Source organism: Citrus clementina, unplaced genomic scaffold (assembly GCF_000493195.1).
Source record: "Citrus clementina cultivar Clemenules unplaced genomic scaffold, Citrus_clementina_v1.0 scaffold_4, whole genome shotgun sequence".
NCBI classification, from domain to species: Eukaryota; Viridiplantae; Streptophyta; class Magnoliopsida; order Sapindales; family Rutaceae; genus Citrus; species Citrus x clementina.
The window spans coordinates 21,682,544-21,702,969 of NW_006262274.1; the positions used below are offsets into that span (position 1 = coordinate 21,682,544).

General features: G+C 34.8%; 3 protein-coding genes across 5 annotated transcripts in view; 2 read left to right on the forward strand and 1 right to left on the reverse strand.

Annotated features, from left to right (window-relative positions):
* The window catches only part of LOC18043763 (signal recognition particle subunit SRP72), a 3,856-nt gene extending 1,234 nt beyond the window's left edge, over positions 1-2,622 (reverse strand). Inside the window, exons 1-6 of the mRNA XM_006438065.2 lie at positions 2,306-2,622; positions 2,074-2,210; positions 1,160-1,512; positions 787-883; positions 390-671; positions 6-263 (exon numbers count right to left, since the gene is read on the reverse strand). Coding sequence (XP_006438128.2) covers positions 6-263; positions 390-671; positions 787-883; positions 1,160-1,512; positions 2,074-2,210; positions 2,306-2,441 — 1,263 coding nt within the window. The 5' untranslated portion in view covers positions 2,442-2,622. The remainder of the gene's footprint in view (positions 1-5; positions 264-389; positions 672-786; positions 884-1,159; positions 1,513-2,073; positions 2,211-2,305) is intronic.
* A 2,066-nt stretch (positions 2,623-4,688) lies between these two features.
* LOC18043764 (probable thimet oligopeptidase) lies at positions 4,689-13,231 on the forward strand. 3 transcript variants are annotated; one of them, XM_006438066.2, is made up of 20 exons: positions 4,689-4,984; positions 5,088-5,209; positions 5,565-5,728; positions 6,054-6,144; positions 6,390-6,569; positions 7,466-7,546; positions 7,814-7,894; positions 8,404-8,496; positions 8,827-8,907; positions 8,990-9,152; positions 9,271-9,391; positions 9,465-9,537; positions 10,506-10,613; positions 10,769-10,866; positions 10,946-10,991; positions 11,223-11,319; positions 11,803-11,876; positions 11,969-12,073; positions 12,286-12,366; positions 12,579-13,231. In XM_006438066.2, the coding sequence occupies exons 1-20, from the start codon at positions 4,843-4,845 to the stop codon at positions 12,687-12,689; spliced, it is 2,112 nt and encodes a 703-aa protein (XP_006438129.1). In that variant the 5' UTR covers positions 4,689-4,842; the 3' UTR covers positions 12,690-13,231. The 3 variants fall into 3 exon arrangements, with proteins under 3 accessions (XP_006438129.1, XP_024041357.1, XP_024041358.1); XM_024185589.1 differs by lacking the exon at positions 12,579-13,231 and having other exon boundaries at positions 11,969-12,125; XM_024185590.1 differs by lacking the exons at positions 4,689-4,984; positions 5,088-5,209 and having other exon boundaries at positions 5,609-5,728; positions 6,011-6,144.
* Positions 13,232-14,915: 1,684 nt separating this feature from the next.
* Positions 14,916-19,376, forward strand: LOC18043765 (serine/threonine protein phosphatase 2A 57 kDa regulatory subunit B' theta isoform). The gene is made up of 2 exons (XM_006438067.2): positions 14,916-17,128; positions 18,830-19,376. Exons 1-2 carry the CDS (start codon positions 15,914-15,916, stop codon positions 19,187-19,189), a joined length of 1,575 nt encoding a protein of 524 aa, XP_006438130.1. The 5' UTR covers positions 14,916-15,913; the 3' UTR covers positions 19,190-19,376.
* Positions 19,377-20,426: the final 1,050 nt, after the last annotated feature.

Consider the following 20,426-nt stretch of genomic DNA (forward strand, 5'->3'; position numbering starts at 1 on the left):
GCAACAGTAGCAGGCATGTGTTGGATATCAGGTATCTTAGCCAGAGACTCAGCCGCAATAAAAGGGTGGTTGGCAGCAGCAGCAACCTGTGCCCTTGCCAAGAGAATAATTTTAGATTTATCAGGGAGCTTTTCAGAAAACTGCCCTAGGAGTTCTTCAGCTTTCCCAGCCTTGTTCTCTCTCACTAGGACAGCAGCTTGAAGCAGTAATGGCATCACACTATCAGGAAACATATCAGGCAATGCAGCTACAAGTTCTCGAGCCTGCAAAAATTTCAGCAACATATTATGAGATATCAAGTAAGCAAGAGTCTTCAAATGGATGACTCAGTTCAGAGTAGGAATAGATAAAACGAATCAATCAAAGAAAAATATGATCCAACTGAATACCTGATCCATCTTATTGGCATGAAGAAGTAAGAGCACCCGATTGGCATATATTGCCTCCCTTTGTTTTGGTGACAGCTTCAAGTCAAGTACACGAGCTAGCTGAAAGTTTTGCATGTCTTTCTCTTTAATGCGATCAAGTTTCTTTAGGCTATCATTAACATCTTTTGGACCTTTCAATGCAACGAGGTTGTTCACGGCCACCGCAAATGATGATTCATCCGCCAGATTTCGTTTGATGATATCTGTGTAAGCTCCAAATGCTTCTTGTGTGTTTCCAAGGAGCTGATAGAACAAGCAGATTTGAGTTATTGGCCACTGTATAACCCCTTTTGATAAAATAGAGTAAGAAAATAATAAGAAAAAGAGAAGGTAAAATATTTTCATCACTTTTGTTTACCTGCTGAACATAGGCTAATTGGACAGCTATAGGAGCCAATTCAATCTCTATATCATCCTCAGCAAAGTTGTCATCGGTCAGAGTTTCCTGACCAATTCTGACAAAAATCAAGTACATAAGAATCATGACAATGCATCCTCTTCACAGTAATTATAATGGCTCATTTGTAATAGTATGACAATAGAGACAACAGACTGCTTCAATAAAAAATTACAAATAAAAAAATGTATATATTTCAAATGGCATGCTTAAATATTCTAAGCAGCAGTTTGCTAACATATTTCCAAAGTCATGATACAATAATTCTGAACGGTAACAACCAGAAAATTTTCCCACAATAATGAATATCCGCAAGAAAATAGAAAAATGCTACCTTCGGGCAGTCAACAAGAGCTGTTCTGCTTCAGTGTACTTATTCATTTCTGCCAAAGAACAAGCTGTGTTGTATGCCAACTCAAAACTGCTAGTAGCTTTCACCCTAAGTAAATCCAGTGTCTTTTGAACTTCAGAAGCTCTCCCAGCAGAAATCAAACCAGCAACAAAATTTATTTCTAGAGAGTCAATCTTGGATTTTTGAAGCTTCTGGTAGAACTCCACACAGGCATCCATTTCTCCTGAGCGATATAGAATCTGTGACTTTAACAGCATTGTTGCTGGATTGTTCTCTTGGATTTTCAAGGATTCCAACGCTTCATCTAACCTGTTTTGCCTGTATAGGCAGTATGCCTATTTAAAAATAGCCAAAGGAAAATCAAAATCAATACTGGAAGTTGATAAAAATTTAGTGCATTCAATGCATCTAAAGATACACTTTGATTGCACCACTATAATCCTAAATCAAGCAAATCTAGCAGCCACAGAATGCAAATTAGCATTGGATGCATTATCTCACATGTTTTCAGATTGCCATAATGAAATCACACTAAGAGAGAAGACCTATACTACAACTTAATGTAAATATTATCAAATCTGTTTAATTTTATCTAAGAACAGATACAACCAGCAAGGCAGTAAGTTAAAGTAACAGTTGTAAACGCAATATCCTATGAATTGTAATTTGTTTAGCAAAACCTGCATCCATGTATGCTCACATTGCTTCACCTAAAGTCCCGGACTGACAAGTTCAAAGGTAATTGGTTGTATCATGGCAGCTAAGAAGCTTATGCAGATATGAAGTTAAACAAACTTCTTCGAAACTAACCAACTTTCTTTTATCCATAATGGCACACAAATGTAATTTAGGCACATAAATAGGAAGCAAAAGGAAAAAATGACAACATTAAAAACCTTTAAGTAATTAAAATCAAAAGTAAACTTCTGAGACGATTGAATCGTAGAGAGAGCATCGTCAATGTTATCAGCCTTTATCAGAGCCACCACTTTGCATCGCATCGCGTCCTCGTCGCTGGGATTAGTGGAAAGTACTGCGAAATGTTTCACGCGCAACGGTAAGAAAATAATCGAAATGTAAAGAATTTTGGTAATAAAATTAGAGAGAATTGAAATATGAAAATTGGACCTTGATCTGCGACTTTGACGGCTTGTTCGAATTCGGATCGTTCGATGTGTCTGTTAAGCGAGGTGAAGAGGTCTTCGATTGGTGGAGGAGGCTGCGACGGAGAAGGTGAAGGCTTTGGTTTGGCTTTAGGAGCCATTGGTTGATGGGATTTTCTCAGTTGTGAGAAGTGATTGTGTTATTTACTCGGACGCCAACCAGAGGAGAGAACGATGGGAGCGTTGGAGGGGTTTTCAGTTGCCGGTTTCCCCACTTGAGATTTGGTGTTTCTTGTTTTTCACTTTCTTCTGTCCTTGGGCCGGGTAGCCCGAAGGTTTGGCCCAAACTGTTTTGTGCAACTATTCAAGGTGGGGGGGGGGGGGTTTAACTTAAGACTTGGAAGTTGGAATGACACTTCACTCCTTCGGTCAAAATAAATTCAAAGAATAGGCCCTCTTAACATCTCAAAATTTTCCAATTAAATCACTTTTTTATTGAAATTGCTTAAATAATTAAACCTAATTTAATTAATTTTTTATTTTAAATATAAATTTAATTAAATATTTGAATAAATTGTTATTTTTTTATTTTTTTACAACCACCCTGTTTCTTAGCTTATATTTATATTTTAATTTTAATAAAAATATTTTTGTTTAGAAAATTATAAGAATTTGGAGTTATGAAAAACATAAGTTATCTAATAAGAAGAAATAATTCAAGATTTTAAATTTTGTATACATTTTATAAATAAAAACTTTTAAAATATACATTTTTTAGGTGAAAACGTTTTTATAGGAAGATAGTTCGTTTTAATACATAATTTTATATTTTATATATTAAATTGAGAATATTTTAAATAATAAAGTTCAAAACGAGTGTTTTAAGGATTTTAAAGGACTGTTAAAAACTCTACTCTAAAATCAAATCAGTTAAGAGTAATGTTTTTCGTACCCCTTTAATATCCTTACAAGTTTCAAGACCCTTTTTGTTTTTTGGTTTTCTTAGCTGTTTTGCTAGATGACATTATATTCAATGACGATATGAATTTAATTAAATTAAAATCTCTTTTGCAAGTCTTGAATCCTAACTAGTATATGTAAATGATTGAAAATTAATTTTTTTGATATAAAATCCAATAATTTTGAATCATTAACGAAATAAATTAAAATTAATATATTTTTTTAATGAGATATAATACAACTGATATTTTTACAATAAGAATTCAATACAATCCCTTATTTAAACGATCCTCAGTAATGTTTGCAAATTTACCACCCTTAGTAATGTTTACAAATTTTTAAAAAGTTTAAAAGAACAATTGACACCACGAATTAGTGGGAGAAAAATTAGCTCATATTTAAATATATAGATGAGACTTGGACCCAACTTCTCAAATCTAACTTAGGGGATAGTTAGGGAAGACAATTGTACTCACAAGCCCACAAATTCCCATAGTGGGCAGGTTCAGTATTATAAATTGAAACTCATACTACATTGCAGGTGGATTTGGTATTAACTAAATATCCGATGGATGCCCACATGAATATCCGCCAAACCCACGTTTTTTTTTGCACAAATATTTTTAATGTAATTTTAATTGAAAAAATAACTAAATCTAAAAATATATAAATAAAATAAATGTAAAGTGTAAACATGCATGTGTAGTGTATGCAAGTCGTAACTCATAATCAAACTTAAAAGAAACCCAAACTATTTCCTTTTCGCCCGTGAGCAGCTGCTGCAAAACCTAGCCTTCCAAATTGTTTCTCTTTCACCCATGAGCTACAACCACACACCCATGAATTTTTCATGGCATTTGTTTTTTTTTTTTTTATGAATTTAGATATTTCATACTTAAATTTGAGAATTTGTGTTAGATTAATGTTGAAATTTTAATTTTTTATTTATATTAATTAAATTTAAAATTGAGTATATTATATGAACTTTTAGGTTATTAATATAAATTTACATATTAAACATTTATGATTTTAAATGTAAAAATTCACAAAAAAAAAACTATTTAATTTGCAGCAAGTGCGGGTGCAAATTTAATAATTTAAATTTTGTGTGAATACAAATTTAGTAATAATAGACTTGCTGCGGGCGGTACCCATTGCCATATGTAGGGATAGTGGGGTAGGCCGCCATTAACTATTGTAGACCGATGGAAAAATTTAATTTAACTTTATTGTAATTTTTGTCGTATTTTATAATTTACATCAAAGAAACTAAACAAGAGATATAAATATAAAAAGGTCGGTTTCATAAGAGTTTTAAAGGGGTGTTGAAAGCCCCATTCATCTTCTAATTGAAGCCCATGGATAAAGGGCCGGCCCTTCAAAGCCGTAAGGCCTGATAAGGAGACATCTCCTGACATTTAAAATTTAGAAGCACGGAATATCTTTTCACTCACAGTTCGTCTGTCAGGCTTTAATTTAGTCAAATTTTTCTTTGTTTCCTTTTTCCGCCTGAGCCATCAACGCCAATATTTCCCTCCTAAATCGTAATTGCCGCTTGTTTCGTCAGAACTCAGAAAAGAAAATAAACAAATAAAGAAATCGATGGAGAGTGAAAGAAACAGCGAGAAAATGTCTAAACAGAAACGAGAAAGAAACGTCTTAGCCTTCACCGGAGCTACAGCTCTCGCCGTTATCGCTGTCAACTTCGCCATCACGGCTTTCAAGAGACGACACAAGAAGAAAGGTTCTCTTGACGCTTCAATCTGTAGCTAGTTCTCTATCGTTTTTAAGATTATGGTTTTAAGTATGATGTTTATGTTGCTTTGTTTTGATTTTGTCAAATTCAGATCTTCAAGGCTCTATAGTTCGCGTCAATTTGTCGGCGTCCGAGATTTTGAAACTAGCAGATAAAATTGTTTCAAAGTCAAAAGAAGTGCACGACGCAGTCGCTTCCGTTCCCCTTGACAAGGTATTAAACGCAATTTTTTACTTAGTTATTGTCGATGAACTATGACGTGGCAATTCATCAGTTAAGGAATACACATACTGTCGCATTTTAACATTTTGTGAAAAAATCACCGTTTACTTGTGAAATTCAATTTGTTATCATTCCATAAAATGCTGTTAGTGTTAGTTCTTGTTTAAAATTTATATACATGGTCACTATTTGTTTGGATTCATTAAATCTTTCATAGACTTGTGTAACTTGGGAGGTGCTGCATCTTTTTTTTTTTTTTTTTTTTTTTTTTTCTGTTATCATCGTTGTGGTGAATTAGAATTGCAGAGGTACTTATTTATTTATTTGTTCAAATAAAAACATGCAGGTTACATTTATGAATGTTATTTCGCCCCTAGCGGAGTTGGAGGCACAGCAATTTCCATTGGTGCAATCTTGTGTGTTTCCAAAGTTGGTGTGCACTTCTGATGATGTGCGTAAAGCGAGTGCTGAAGCAGAGCGTAAAATAGATGCTCACATGTTGTCTTGCAGGTTTCACTTTTTTACTTTGTTCTCTTACTTATATAGTATATCATGGTGGGGGGAGTTATTAATAATCGCAGATACAATTATCAGCTTTTTACATTGAGAATCAAACCACCAACTTATGCTATAACTTTGAAATGTTATGGACTTAAGTAGTTAGGATAAACAACAATGACACAGTCAGATATGTTGACTCCATGTCCATGTTATATTCTGTGGTTATAGATATATGATTGTTGTAAGATGGGCAAAACAAAGATTATGATTATCATTGCATTTATTTATTAGAGTTTGGAATTGAACATTGCACTATTTTGTGCAAGCTGATTAGTAACCGTGAAGATGTATATCGTGTTGTCAAAGCTGTTGCTGCAAAGGGAGAATGGGTGAGCCCTGAAGCTAAACGGTACATTCAGTCCTTGGTAAGGAGATTTTTTTGTATCGTGGTCTCATGTTTCTGTAAACAGCAGAGCTGGTAACTTTAGATTATTTAGTTAATTTCTTTTGTTTCTATTAGCATTGTACCAATGAATGTGGACGGTTTGGTGTTAAAAACTTGCCTTCTGAAGAATTTTATTAAGCTGGGTCAGTTGTATTCAGCTGTATACAAATTTATTCCGTTGTATTCAATGGCATTCAGTTGTAATCCCTTTCTGATCAGTGACAGGTTAGAGACTTTGAGGGGAGTGGATTGAACCTTACCATATCCAAAAGAGAGGAAGTACAACGATTGAGAGATCAAATAGACGAGCTAAGCTTGCAGTATGTTCGGAATTTGAATGATGATAAAACTTTTCTTCTCTTCAGTGAGGCTGACCTTTTAGGATTGCCTCCAGAGTTTCTTAAGGTTAATTTTATCTCCCACCCTATTAACAGTTGTTGTTTTTGTTGTTGTTTTTGCTTTTTGAGTTCTTCTTATTCAATATGAATATCCTGGTATACATCGGAAAACCAATAGACTCATTGTATCCTACTCATTTGTCCAGTTCTGGTGTGGATGGGAATCATTGTAATTATTTGAGTAATTAATTACCCTTTTTGGTGCAAATGTTGGTGGAGTCAATTAGAATAGTAACTAAGAATGTTTAGTAATTTTTCTATATCCACCTAATGTCTGTTGAAAAAGATAGTCGTTAGAGGTAAACCTTGTAGAAATCTTTATCTTTGAGAATTTAGATAACTGATATCAATGAACTGTCTGCTATTAGTTAGGGAAAAAAAAAATGCAACAAGCAACTCGATACATGGCTATTAGTGAAATAATAATAATAATAATAATACTGCACATGCTAATTTTTTATAAAAACTATCGTATGAAAGCTGACAAAGCAGTAAAATATTAAAAGAGTGAAAACAAAAAAGTTAACAAAATGTATAAATGTAAATGATGTCAGCCATGTGGTAACGACAAAGGTCCACATTAGTTTGTATGTAAATGTTTGTACACCAGCAGTATTACTCTAGTAGAAAACAGAAGCAAATGTTTACATCAAATAAAATTCTCAGTGTATAAATAGGCCTGGGTATGGGAGGTAAAAAGTTACAATGAGAAAAAGCTACAATGTGCAATCCATTTATTGTTGAAACGCTTCACCTACTTTAAGAAATCATTGAAACCTTTAGTCTTGGATTGTAAACTAAAATGCTTTACCTAATATATTCCTGGCATTGTTTTAAAATAAATCAGCTGAATCCATTTATAAGTTTATTTTTTTATGCTGGAATGGATTTGTCCCTGTGCAGAGTTTAGACAAAGCTGAAAATGGTATATTCAAGGTGACACTGAAAAGTCATCATGTGGCAGCTGTACTTGAGTTATGTAAGGTATATCTTTTGAGTTGATTAGTATGATGTCTTTGCCACCCTCTGGCCATTTTAACTTGTTAAATTCTGGCTTCAAGGTCTTTTGTCCTCACAGTATGCAACAATTTTTGAGTGATCTAACTTTATGTTTTCAACTCTATGAGAGAAAATCCTAGTTTTACTACCCTCTTCTTGTTGTTTTGGGTTATTACTGGAATCGTGGAGATTTTTTGTGATTTTAGCATCGTATGACTGCATAATTCACAGTGTGCATTTGAGCCTTTGAAGGTAGGAAGGACAAGGAGGTTAGTGGCCGTGGCTTATGGGAAGAGGTGTGGAGGAATCAATTTGTCTGTTTTGGAAAGCTTGGTAAATACTCCACTTTTCTCAGGCTCAATTTATGATATGTATTGATATGGTACAACAGCCTTCACTCATCCATATAATTTTTCATGCACAGTTTTTTTTTAAAAAATTTTCCAAGATGTAAGCGTTAAATTGACTTTATAGATCTGTCCATATGCTGATAGCTTATATTGAATTGAGACATTCTGGCTTTTGGCAATGAAAATCCTAGTTTGCCAATGTCATACAATATGTTGCCATTGGTCATTTAGAATTTAAAATTTTATATCTGCTTCATTTTGTAGCCACACAAAAACATCTAATGTTCCAGAAGTTTAGTGGTCAATTGGAAATCATAGAAAGCTTAATAGTCTGAAGTTCCTGAACCATGTTATAAAGAAACACTATTGTTGTAGGTCTGTGAAGTAATGTTAAATGACTTATCCTGTTTGCTTCAATCAGGTTATAGAAACTGTTTCTTATTGCTTTACTGTTTGAGACATTTGACTTCAAGTTTGCTTCCAAATATTCAGGTCGAACTTCGCCACAAATTTGGTCGTTTACTTGGCTATTCGAATTATGCAGACTATGCCCTTGACCTGAGAATGGCAAAGTCATCATCTAAGGTTTGTATGATACTGTCATTCCCCTGGTAAAATTATGTGCTCTTTTGGGATGAATATGAGGTTAGAAAATGATTTTTCACTTCTTTCAGTTTTTGGTAGGATTTTGGTATATTCGGCACTTGATTACCTCCTTTTAGATTATTCTATGTGCAGCATTTTCTAGAGGCCTTATTTGGGTATGCAATAATTATACAACAGGACTTGGTAGCTCTAATCATGAAATCTGAATGATTAACTGCATTAGGTTATTAGTCTCATAGCATATTCTATTTCCACGTCATTGTCTACGAAGCTGATATTTTTTCATGAGGATGTTCCTGTCATATCCAGGTATTTGAGTTCTTAGAGGAAATCTCTGCCAGTTTAACTGATTTGGCATCTAGAGAACTTATGATGTTGAAAGATTTAAAGGTTTGCACATGCTTGGCCTTCTGTTTACCTGTGCCATAGTTTGTTTCCCCTCTTATTGTTTTTGGCTCTGGTGAGACAACAGAGAAAGGAAGAAGGGGAGCTTCCATTTGGGATTGAGGATCTACTATACTATATTAGAAGGGTTGAGGAACTGCAATTTGATCTGGATTTTGGAGCTGTTAAGCAGTACTTTCCTGTCAATTTGGTTCTATCTGGAATCTTCAAAGTCTTCCAAGACCTTTTTGGTAAAAGTGTTTTTAAGATTATAAGTCTCCCCAATTTCTCCTTTTAGCATGCCTTACAGACTCCAATTAAAGTTTTGATGTCATCAATGATAAAAAACTGTGATCTTTGCTTCATCAGGTTTAAGATTTGAGGAAGTTCTAGATGCTGTGGTTTGGCACAGTGATGTTCGAGTTTTCTCAGTTTTTGACTTGAGTTCTAATGATCTCCTGGGTTATTTCTACCTTGATATATACAAAAGGTTTAATGATTTGTTTGGTTGTTATTTTTTTACTTCATTAATAATGGATAATGCCATATATGTTATACAACAGGGAAGGGAAATATGTTCACACCTGTGTGGTAGCTCTCCAAAATGGTGCATTGTCTTCAACTGGCGCCCGACAGGTAAGTATTGTAATTCTAGTCCCTGTAAATAGTAATAAGAATATATATTTCCTGATGTGTTGTATGTTTGAACGTTGGTTCATATAATCATATCAAGTATCTTGCCGTAGAATATCTGTCTGTGCACACAAAAGATCAAAGCACAATTGTGTTATTATCTCTCAGATTTTTGGATGTTTTGATTTGTGGCAAACAAGAGTCATGCTCACGAATGCGAGTAAAGTACAATTTTGGAAGCAAAGAAGCTTTGAGTATTATAATTCTAGAAGAAAGTAATTTTTCCATGGTCAATCACCACAATAAACCAATATTTCTGGACTACTACTACAAAACTGCCTCTCTAATTGATTACATGGCGTCACACTCTATACAACCGTCTGCTGTTTCTACCATCAGTAATCCGTACTGCTGTTGCTCCAATGTGGGGAAAATATGTCCCTTTTTCTCCACTATTGCTGCAATAACTAATGAAGTAGAGTCATCTGCAACATTGTCATTGTTTTCAACCCTGTTCATGTCATGCCTGCAATGCCATCACCAATTTACAGTTTTTCTCACCACAACCACCTCCTTTAGCACTTGTTCTACTGAAAAGAAAAAATGCATGAACATGGACTAATATGAGATTATTGAATAAGAAAGTCTCTCAACAGATCCTCATAATCATTGTTGAACCTTCTTTAATGCCTTCTCCTTTTTGTATGCGCTAAATTCTTTTAGTGATCATTTCAGCATGGTTTTTTAACTTTAGCTCAGAGAAGAATTATTCTAAAAGATGTTTTAAAATTATGCACTCAGAGTTGTGGAAATGCCTTGGTTGGTGCTTTTATATATCTGCTACAAGCAGATTTGCTTGAATTGAAATTCAGATTTTTGTTATTGTCAACTACTTGTTAAATTAACCTGTGTAGATTTCCATTTGCTGAACCAGAGATTGATGTTATTCATTTATGCACTTCTTTGACTAGATACCTGTGGCATTACTGATATCACAAATTCAAAAGGATATTGTTGGTCATCCAAGTTTATTGAGATTCTCTGAAGTGGTTAACTTTTTCCATGAGTTTGGCCATGTGGTATGTCTAGTTTGGTTACTATCCTTTCCCTTATTGCATTTCTTTGGCCAGTTCCGAACTTATATATTTATCTATTTATTCGAAAATGACATACATCTAGTATCTACTGCCATTATCCTTTGCTAACATGGTTTTTGATTATAATGAGCATTTAGGTTCAACAGATTTGCAACCGTGCATCATTTGCTAGATTTTCTGGGCTGCGGGTTGATCCTGACTTTGTGGAGATCCCCGCTCAGTTGCTAGAGAACTGGTAAGTAATGATCATATTTGTCTTTGTTTTATTTTAGACAATCACAAGTTCAACCTGTTATACACTGGAAATTTTGTAGGTGTTATGAAAGCTTCTCGCTGAAGTTGATTTCTGGTTTCCATCAGGTGACACTTTTGACATGTTTCTTCCAGTCTGGTCTTCTCTTCATTCCTTGCAATATATGCATATATGTTTATGTACTCACAGAGAAAAATTCTTGTTCCTTTTCTCTTCTTTATTCTTCCTCATAACTTGAACGCACCATATGATTTGAATTCAGAAAAACTAGTTTGTTAGATGCCTTCTCTACAATTACTTAATTACTTGAGATTAAATTGTTGACATATTATTTGTAGGATATCACAACGCCCATTAAGGATGAAATATGTAAATTGCTTAAAAGGCGGCGATATGCCTTTTCTGCACTGAAATTGAAGCAAGAAATTCTTTATTGTAAGTCCTCTTGCTATATATTTGTTTTGGAAACTGTGAATTTATTAGTTCCTTGAAAAATTACATCTGTTATTCATGTTTAAGAATGTTTAGTCATTCTGGTGCTTGTCAGTGATTGTGTATCTCGTACATTCTATACTTGGAGTTTAGACCTTGGCTATCTTGTACTTGTTCCTACAAAAAGTGAAAAATATGTACCCTTCCTTTGTCTTGCAAAAGTGTCTGTGCAGTTGTGTTTTGCATGGCTGTGGGCCCTCGTACAAGAAAGGGAAAACATCTTGGTTAACTAGTAAGTATAACTATATGTGTCCAGTGCTCAGAAATGGGCCACAGTCGAGTCAATAGTCAAACAGATACCGCTATAGAATTTTTTATTGCTATTTGGGAAATTTGTTTACATGAATTCATGAAGTATTGGTTATGAATGATCAAGCTATGCAAATATTTTCCTATCTTAGCTCAAAAGATGTGTTTTTTTTCCAGGCATTTTTGACCAAATCATACATTCGGCTGACAATGTTGACATTGTAGAGTTATTCAAGCATCTTCATCCAAAGGTAAATAATTGTTTCATAGTTCTTTAGCAACATAGCATTTTTTAAATTTATTTCTATTTCATCTTTTTTTTTTTGGTTTTATTTTTTCACAGGTGATGTTGGGTTTGCCTATGTTGGAAGGAACAAATCCAGCGTCATGTTTCCCGCGTAGTGCTATTGGTTTTGAATCCGCTTGTTACAGCCGCATTTGGAGCGAGGTCTGAGCTGCTCGAACTCTCTTTACTTCCCATTGCATTTGAATCTATGCAGGCAAAATGCTCTCTGCAATTAATTCTGATCATTATTCTTTTTCTTGATTATTTGTATGCTTAGTCATCTTGTTCCCTGCCACTACCTTTGACTGTGGTGGTTCTGCTTTCCCAGCAGTGACCTTGCATATCTTGACTAATAAGTCAAGTCTTACTTTTAGGTATTTGCCGCTGATATATTTGCCTGTAAGTTTCGTGATGGTCTTTTGAACCAGCGTGTGGGGATGCAGTTTAGAAACAATGTAAGTTACATCGATGAATTAACGGTAGAACTTATAAACATTCTTCAAGTTTAATTAGAACTAGAGTTGACATGCAGATGTTTTAGTCTGAAAGCCAGCATGGTATCTTTGTAAATTTGTCTGCGTAAAGTACCTTTGCCTGGAATAAAATAGGCAACTTATTTATTTTTTTCCCCCCTATTGCTCACAAATTTCTTTCAATTTATTGGCAGGTATTGGCTCCTGGGGGATCAAAGGAACCCATTGAAATTCTTTCCGACTTTCTTGGGAGAGAACCATCAATTCAGGCTTTTGTTGACAGCAGAGCGGAATGCAGTTTGTGATGCAGATAGGGTGGTTGTAGCCTCAATATTCAGACAGCATGCTGCATTTTGTCTGCATTATGCAACAATGATCAAAGTTTATTACTGCTTCTGGAAGTGTTCAGTGATCAAAATGATGGTTCTAACTGCTAAGTCATGACAATGACGTACCATGCATAGCAGCCATGGATGCATCGATGAATTCTTCAGACAGGTTTGCGTTCAGATTGCCTCTTAGCATCCTGCCTTTGAATGCCAGCAAAATTCTGAAGTCAGCAATCTTACATTTCCATTTACTTGTATTTTAATAGTTAAAGCCTTGATATTCAACATCTTAGTTCAGGATTTGCATCTTTCCTGGCCGGTTCCAAGACACGGAAAAAAAGCGAAAACTTGTGCTGGACCTGCTAATATTTGATTTCAGCCTATCATCTGTCACCCCATAAAAATCAAATGTTTTTTTTGGCGTAGGACACTTTTCTAGGGGTAGTAGTAGAGTCTCGACGCTTTTGATCAAATCATAAATTTTGACGTGTTTGCGTTTTGCAAAACGTCGTCTTGCATTTCATCATGCAAATTAGAGCCTGCCCTACACTTTGTCATCCCGTTTTCCAGGATACAAGGTATAAACTGACATTAAAAATTCAAGGATGGTTTTGTTCCTAGGATTCCTAAAAGAGCAAAAAAGGTTCATCTGAAGGGGGAAGGCTATGGTGTCCCATTTTTGGCTATTTACATTGCGGCCCCTTTTATTTGCTTAAAACTGAGAAAATTAGGAATTTAAAATTTTAAGTCCTATATACTTCTATTATTTACAGTTGGATTTTAAACTATATAGTTGATTATTTGACGTTATTATTTGGTCAAATATTAATGTTATTGGCAAATTAATTTTTTATTACAAATTTAAATTAATTATTGTAGATTAATAGATTTTATGTAGTTCTAAAAAAATAGATTAATATTATCGGTAAATTAATGTATTTTTATTACATATTTAAATTTATTTATTATAGATTAATTAGATATTATGTTGTCTCTAAAATCTAGATTTTGTATTAATTTTTTTTAACAGGTCACTAATTTTAATGGTCAAATTAAGTCAATTGACTAAAGCATAAAAATTTGAAACAATTCAAAATTGTGTCAAATTTAGAAATCTTTTTTTCAGCAAACAACGAGCTCTGTGATGAAAGCCAGATTAAATACATTCATTTTTCATTGAAACAATTTTCCAACGGCCAACTCATGTGTAGACAAAATGTACAAGTGTACAGTGCACAAGTGCACAGTAGTTGGACCCTGTATGAAGCCAACATTTTTAAGAACTTTATTTTAATGTTCAGAAAGAATCCAATGGTGTGATTATCATCGGTCGATGATTGTCTCATTCGATGAGAATGGGTGGGTAAGGTAGTTTGCATGTCAACGCTTCCAATGATCCGAAACTAATAAAATCAGTTACCTCATCTGGCGATAAAGTAGATTCGACAGCACACTTATGATGGAATGAACGTATTGTATCACAAGTTCCGTTGGCTTAAGCGTCGTCACTAAAGATAGAAATGAGATCTTATAGGCGTATGTGCTTCGTATCAAAAAGGGTCTCATGAGTTATTATGTGACACGATATATTATGCCCGGCCATTTATATATCTCATGGTTAATTATTTATTTATGAGATGGTGAGCATAAGTGTATGCCTCATGCTTTTAAATTAATGGACTAGGTGAATTCGCTTTTTTTTTTTTTAAGATTTTACTGCAGAATTTTGAATTGCCACGTTATTGCTAATCAAATTCAATAGGTGGTGATATTTAATAATAATTATTAGTTTTCATAATTTAACCGAAGATTCCTTCATTTTAAGTCACTTGGAGGGCAGCAGTTCGAACCCTTACAAATGTATTGTGGGGGTATTTTCTTGCTCAATTAAAAATTGAGTGAAGGTAATCTTATTCCTTACCTAAGAGTGAGGAGTAGGCATCCCTTGAACATTTGTGAGGGTTAAAATTTAGACAGAACTTCATTAGTATTGATGTAAGTTGATCCCAGTAATAGTCTGATTTGTAAATATTAGTTATAATCTCATGTAATATGAGTTGTAGTTTGAGCAATAGTCTCATGTAATAAAAAAAAAAATTCAATAGGTGGTGAAACAAATAATCGGTGCCAATTTCCCTGGTAATAGTAACAAATTCAAAAATAGAAAAAAATAAAAGAAAGGAAGAGAAAAGAAAAGAAAAGAAGGTGGTGTGGGGCAAGAGGATGAGCCTGTCGCGGAGACAAATGTCAAATCATAGCGTCGAAACGATGTCGTTGTGGGAAAAATGTTCTGGTTTACGGATTCCGGTTTCTGGATTGTTGTCCCAGTTTTTTTTTTTTTTTTTTGTTTGACTTGACCATCAAGAATTAGAAGCTCACCCAGAGGCCAGAGGCCAGGACAGAGTAGAAATTATAAAAATATAGAAGTTGAATACTTATCTGTGAAAGAATAAGGGAAGCCACGAGAGAAAATTAATAAAGACATAATTTTCCGAGTCAACAAACAACAACAAGCCAGAGCATAACAAAGTTGAATTCTTTTTCTTTGCAAGTAGTATCTTTACAATTCAACATTGGTATTATAATAGTTAATTAATTAATTATTGAATATTACTACTTACTATTATTGTTTTGGACCCTCCATATTTGCTTGCATGTGCCTTTTTATTTTTATGTGCACGAGTATTCCAATTTTGATTTTTATTATATTTGATTATTCCTAAAAGCATGTCCTGATTGTTAAAATTCATTAATGTGGTGAATGTACTTGAATTTCCTCGTCTTTTTCTTTTCCAAATAGAAGAACAGAGAAGAAAAAGGGGGTCTTGCATTTAACACAAAAAAGTTCCTGTTGATCTTATGCTCTTATAGGGACTTTACTCATCTGGGTTTTTGGATTTTAGTCAAAAAGTTGAAAATTTTTCTACTGGGTTTTGGTTAGCGGAGATGGGTAGTGCGGACAAGCTGTGTTAAGTTCTGGTTTGGTTTGTTGTGAGAGGAGAAAGCTGAGAATTTGATTAACTGGGCCCCCTCCTTGGATACAAAATTTTGTTTTCCAATTCTGGGGATTTTGTGTAGATGGCTTTAAGGGTTGGATGTGATGGATGTTGATTAGCATTTGGATGGGATTTAGGGGAAAGTGTGAGAACTACTAGTGTTGTGGATTTTAAGAGTGTGGTAATTGTGCGTGTATGTGAATTATGATCAAGCAAATACTAAAGAAGCTTCCTCGAAAGTCGTCTAAGACAGGTGATAATCGTGAACATGGCAGAAATTCTGTTACCCATTCAATTGCTTCCACCGGTTCAAGAAGCAGTGATTTGGGGAAAAGTAAATCTGGGAATTTGAACACTGTGTCTCCTCAGATGAATGATTCTGCTTCAGATGCAGTGCAGGATGGTAACAAGATTCAGCTAGGGATGAATTCGAAGCTGAATGGTAATTTGGTGCTTTCTTCTTATGGCACATTGCCTGCATTGAAGGATGTTCCAAGTGCAGAGAAGCAGAACTTGTTTATCAAAAAGCTTAATTTGTGTTGTGTTGTTTTTGACTTCACCGATCCAACAAAGAACCTTAAAGAAAAAGAGATCAAGCGTCAGATGTTGTTGGAGTTGGTGGATTATGTGACTTCTGCAAATGGCAAGTTTAATGAAACTGTTATGCAGGAAGCCGTGAAAATGGTATCTGCAAATTTGTTTAGGACTCTTATTCCTCAACCACGAGAGAACAAGATTGTAGATGGTGTTGATTTAGAAGAAGAGGAACCCGCAATGGATCCTGCTTGGCCTCACTTGCAACTTGTGTATGAATTCTTGCTGAGGTTTGTTGCATCACCTGAGACGGATGCAAAATTGGCCAAAAGGTACATAGATCAATCCTTTATTCTTAAGCTGCTGGATTTGTTCGATTCTGAAGATCCTAGAGAGAGGGAATACTTGAAAACAATTCTCCACCGCATCTATGGCAAATTTATGGTACATCGTCCATTCATAAGGAAAGCTATAAACAACATCTTTTATCGGTTTATTTTTGAGACCGAGAGGCATAATGGGATTGCTGAATTTTTGGAAATTCTAGGCAGCATTATTAATGGGTTTGCTCTACCACTTAAAGAAGAGCATAAAGTGTTCCTTGTACGGGTTCTCATTCCTTTGCACAAACCAAAATCCTTAGCAATGTACCATCAGCAATTATCTTATTGCATTACACAGTTTGTGGAGAAAGACTGCAAGCTTGCAGATGCTGTCATCAGGGGTTTATTAAAGTACTGGCCAGTGACAAACAGCTCCAAGGAAGTCATGTTCCTGAATGAATTGGAGGAAGTTTTAGAAGCAACTCAATTACCAGAGTTTCAACGCTGCATGGTGCCCTTGTTTCAGCAAATTGCCCGTTGTTTGAACAGTTTACACTTTCAGGTAATGAGTTGAATTGTGGTCTGCTTTGCTTTTATATGCTTGATTTTATTGTGTTTTAGCTTTAGCTTCTCCTTTTACAGATATCACATGCATGACATTTACAGAATCTTAGTTGATTTTATTGAAGTTCGTTTTAGGTGGGGAGAGATCTCTGCAACATTATTTTCTCTTATCAACATGGGCAGTTGAATTTTATAAACTATACTGAATTGTTTACTGAGCATTGACCATGAACATTGGTGGTTTTGTTTTCTCATCTTTTTTAGTACATTTGCTTTGGAGTGATGGCAACTATACTTAAAAAAGGTTGGTCTAAATAAATAAAATGAATAGTAAATGGATAGTTTCATATGCTTTAAACATAATGAGGTGCAAAATGTAGGAGGTCTCTTGTTGTGTATGACTGCCAGAGAGATTGGCCAATGCTGGCACTGGCAGCCTCTGGTTGGGTATCATGAGTGTGCTCAAATTCATGGGCTTTACAGAATAAAAGAAAAGTAACAGGGCTTTTCTTTCAGAGTAGGAAGAAGAAGAAGATGAAAATTATATAAATAACAAATAAGATGGTAACAATTGTGGTTTGGAATTGCTGCCTATACTCCATGGTTTTTGAAAGAGCAGTGTTTAAAGTAAATGAGCCTTTACTTATACTGGAAATGCTGAGTGGCCCTAGGAAAATGAAGCATTTCGAAGCCTCGTACACATTCAAGACCCCTACATACTGGCTGGCCTCTCAGCGAGTGGTGGGTTTTTTAACTTTGTGTCTTTAATTGTTTTTAATCATCTGTAAGAATAACTCATTAAACTAATTTTAGATTGTAATCCAAAGATAGGAACAATGTTTTTCTATTAAAGACAAAAAAAGTTGGTTTTTGTGATTTAATATAAAGTTTTCTAATTTTAGGGTCTTTATCCCTCAAATTAGTGAAAGCTCTATGCATATATCATTCTGTTCAACAGTTTTACCCTTCCAATATTTTTTTTTTCTTTCAAGGAATTCATTCTTGAAGCTAAATTCATGGAAAATTTTAATTGATACTAAATAACTTTTTCATTGTACTTATTATCCAGTTGATTAAACTAGGAAGTTACTTATGTCCAGCCTTCTAAAATTAGTTGTATAGCCATGGAACTGGCTAAAGTAATTGTTAAGAGATAAGTGTGCATTATTTACAGGACTATCTAAGAGAACAATATATATAGGCCAATGAGATTTCTTTTTGGGATTTTTTTACAATGATTTTGCCAGTCCGATGGTGATTTGCCTTTGCTTTTCAAGCTGGGTCAAAATCAGTGAAAAAACTTGATTAATTTTTTAGAGAAAGAACCAGCTACTTATGCACTTGTCAGTTGTTCTGTCTGAAGTTTAGCATATATTGTCCCCAGGGGCATGGCTGAACTTTCAGCCTCTTTGTTTGGCTAGTTACGCAAGTTCGACTCTTGGTGGAGGTAGGTGGTTAAAAATTATATTTGGGCTCTGCCCACCCGCCTACTGCTTTAAAAATAAATATAAATAAATAAAATTTAAAACCCTGATTTTCTGCTTGAATATTATCTATGGAGATTAGTAATGCTCCTTCTTATATGGTTTATTTATATCTTAATGTATAGTGGTATTGCTTTGATAAGCTGAGCAATCCAAGTAATCACTGTCTCTGATCTCTGAATCTCACTTTATGCAATTGATACTTGATTTCCCAGGTAGCAGAGAGAGCTTTGTTTTTGTGGAACAACGATCACATTGAGAATTTAATTATACAAAATCGTAAAGTTATACTGCCCATTATCTTTCCTGCCCTGGAGAAAAATGCCAGAAATCATTGGAATCAGGCTGTCCACAGTTTGACTTTGAATGTTCGCAAGATTTTCTTTGATCTAGATCCTGAGCTGTTTAAGGAATGCTTGGCTAAGTTCAGGGAATATGAATCAAAGGAAGGTGAGATTGAAGCAAGACGTGAAGCCACATGGAAACGTTTAGAAGAACTTGCTGAAGGGAACGTTCCAATTAACAAGTTAGTACCTGTCCCCCAAAAAGTACAGCCTTCCCCCTCTTCAGGTTAGAGAGAGAGAGAGAGAGATAAATATTTGCTGCTAGTACCAATGACTGTCAATTTTTTTCTATTTAGATGGTGTTATCATTCAGGTGGTATGTTCATGCATTGTTAATTTCGTACATACCATAAAAGAAATTCATGATGGAGGGATAAGCCCATAAACATTTGGTGAGGTTGATCCTTTTATTCCATAAGCTTTTTACCTTGCACAGTTATTTAAACCAATGACTATACAAATATGCAATAGTAGACCAAGAAGAAACAAAAGGTAAAGTTTGAGAGAGAGAGAGAGAGAGAAATCAAATGCTTAGAGACGTTGTGTTCATTTGTTCGTATTTACTTTTCCTGCCCCTTCTGTCCCACTTTTGTTCTAATGAATTTGCGTAGAGGATAGAAATCAAATGTGAAGAAAATTTCTAGCATTTTGTTGCCTTCCATGCTCTTGATCATAAGGGCATGATAATGTTGTGCCACCTTGGTAGGGGAGTACATAATAGGATGGTTAGTAGGATGCATTATAGCAGCTGTAGAAGCTTAACCCATTAGTATCAATTTTGCAAAATGTTTAATGAGCTAGACCTGATGTGCCAGAAACTGTCATGGTTTTGATATTTTGATGAACTTTTTCTGCCTCCTGATTTTGTGTATATGAGGCGAAATTATGTTGAAGTCATGCCACCAGTGCATTTTATTTCCAGCATCTAATGTGTAAGCTCTATCAGTTACGGAAACACTGCTGATGATTTGCTTGTTATAAGCGTGCGAAACTGTCTAATTCATCTTCTTGATGAATTTGGTGCCATTGAAAATGGTCATGGCAGCTCAGAAGAGGTAGTTAGTTTTGCATTCATGCATGTAGATGTAGTGCGAATGCTTAGCTAACTGATGATCTTAAGCCCCACTCCTCCACTCAAGATTAATGATCATTAACAATCATGAAATGCCCATCTCTACAATGATGTTCTTCCACTAAGACAATTTCTCCATCAGTGATCATTTATCAATGTTTCTTAAAATAAGAGGTGCAAGAGCGGCTGACGCTTTAAAGGTGTTGATTTGATTCCTTGGCTTCGACTTTACACTAACAATAATGAATCACCCCCACTACGTTAGACAAATTTAACTTGACAAAAAGACGGACAGAATTCGTAAGACAAATCATATATCTAATCTGCAACTTTATTATGCAAATCACTGATTGTATTTGGTTGAGTCATAGGATATATCTGTTTGTCTCATTCTTT

Bases quoted from the DNA above. Each gene is read 5' to 3' on its own strand.
- LOC18043764 (XM_006438066.2), top strand. From the start codon at position 4,843: ATGGAGAGTGAAAGAAACAGCGAGAAAATGTCTAAACAGAAACGAGAA. The intron at 5,210-5,564 runs GTATTAAACGCA...AAAAACATGCAG, and splicing joins CTTCCGTTCCCCTTGACAAG to GTTACATTTATGAATGTTAT. The intron at 8,497-8,826 runs GTTTGTATGATA...TGTCATATCCAG, and splicing joins TGGCAAAGTCATCATCTAAG to GTATTTGAGTTCTTAGAGGA.
- LOC18043765 (XM_006438067.2), top strand. From the start codon at position 15,914: ATGATCAAGCAAATACTAAAGAAGCTTCCTCGAAAGTCGTCTAAGACA. The intron at 17,129-18,829 runs GTAATGAGTTGA...TTGATTTCCCAG, and splicing joins TGAACAGTTTACACTTTCAG to GTAGCAGAGAGAGCTTTGTT.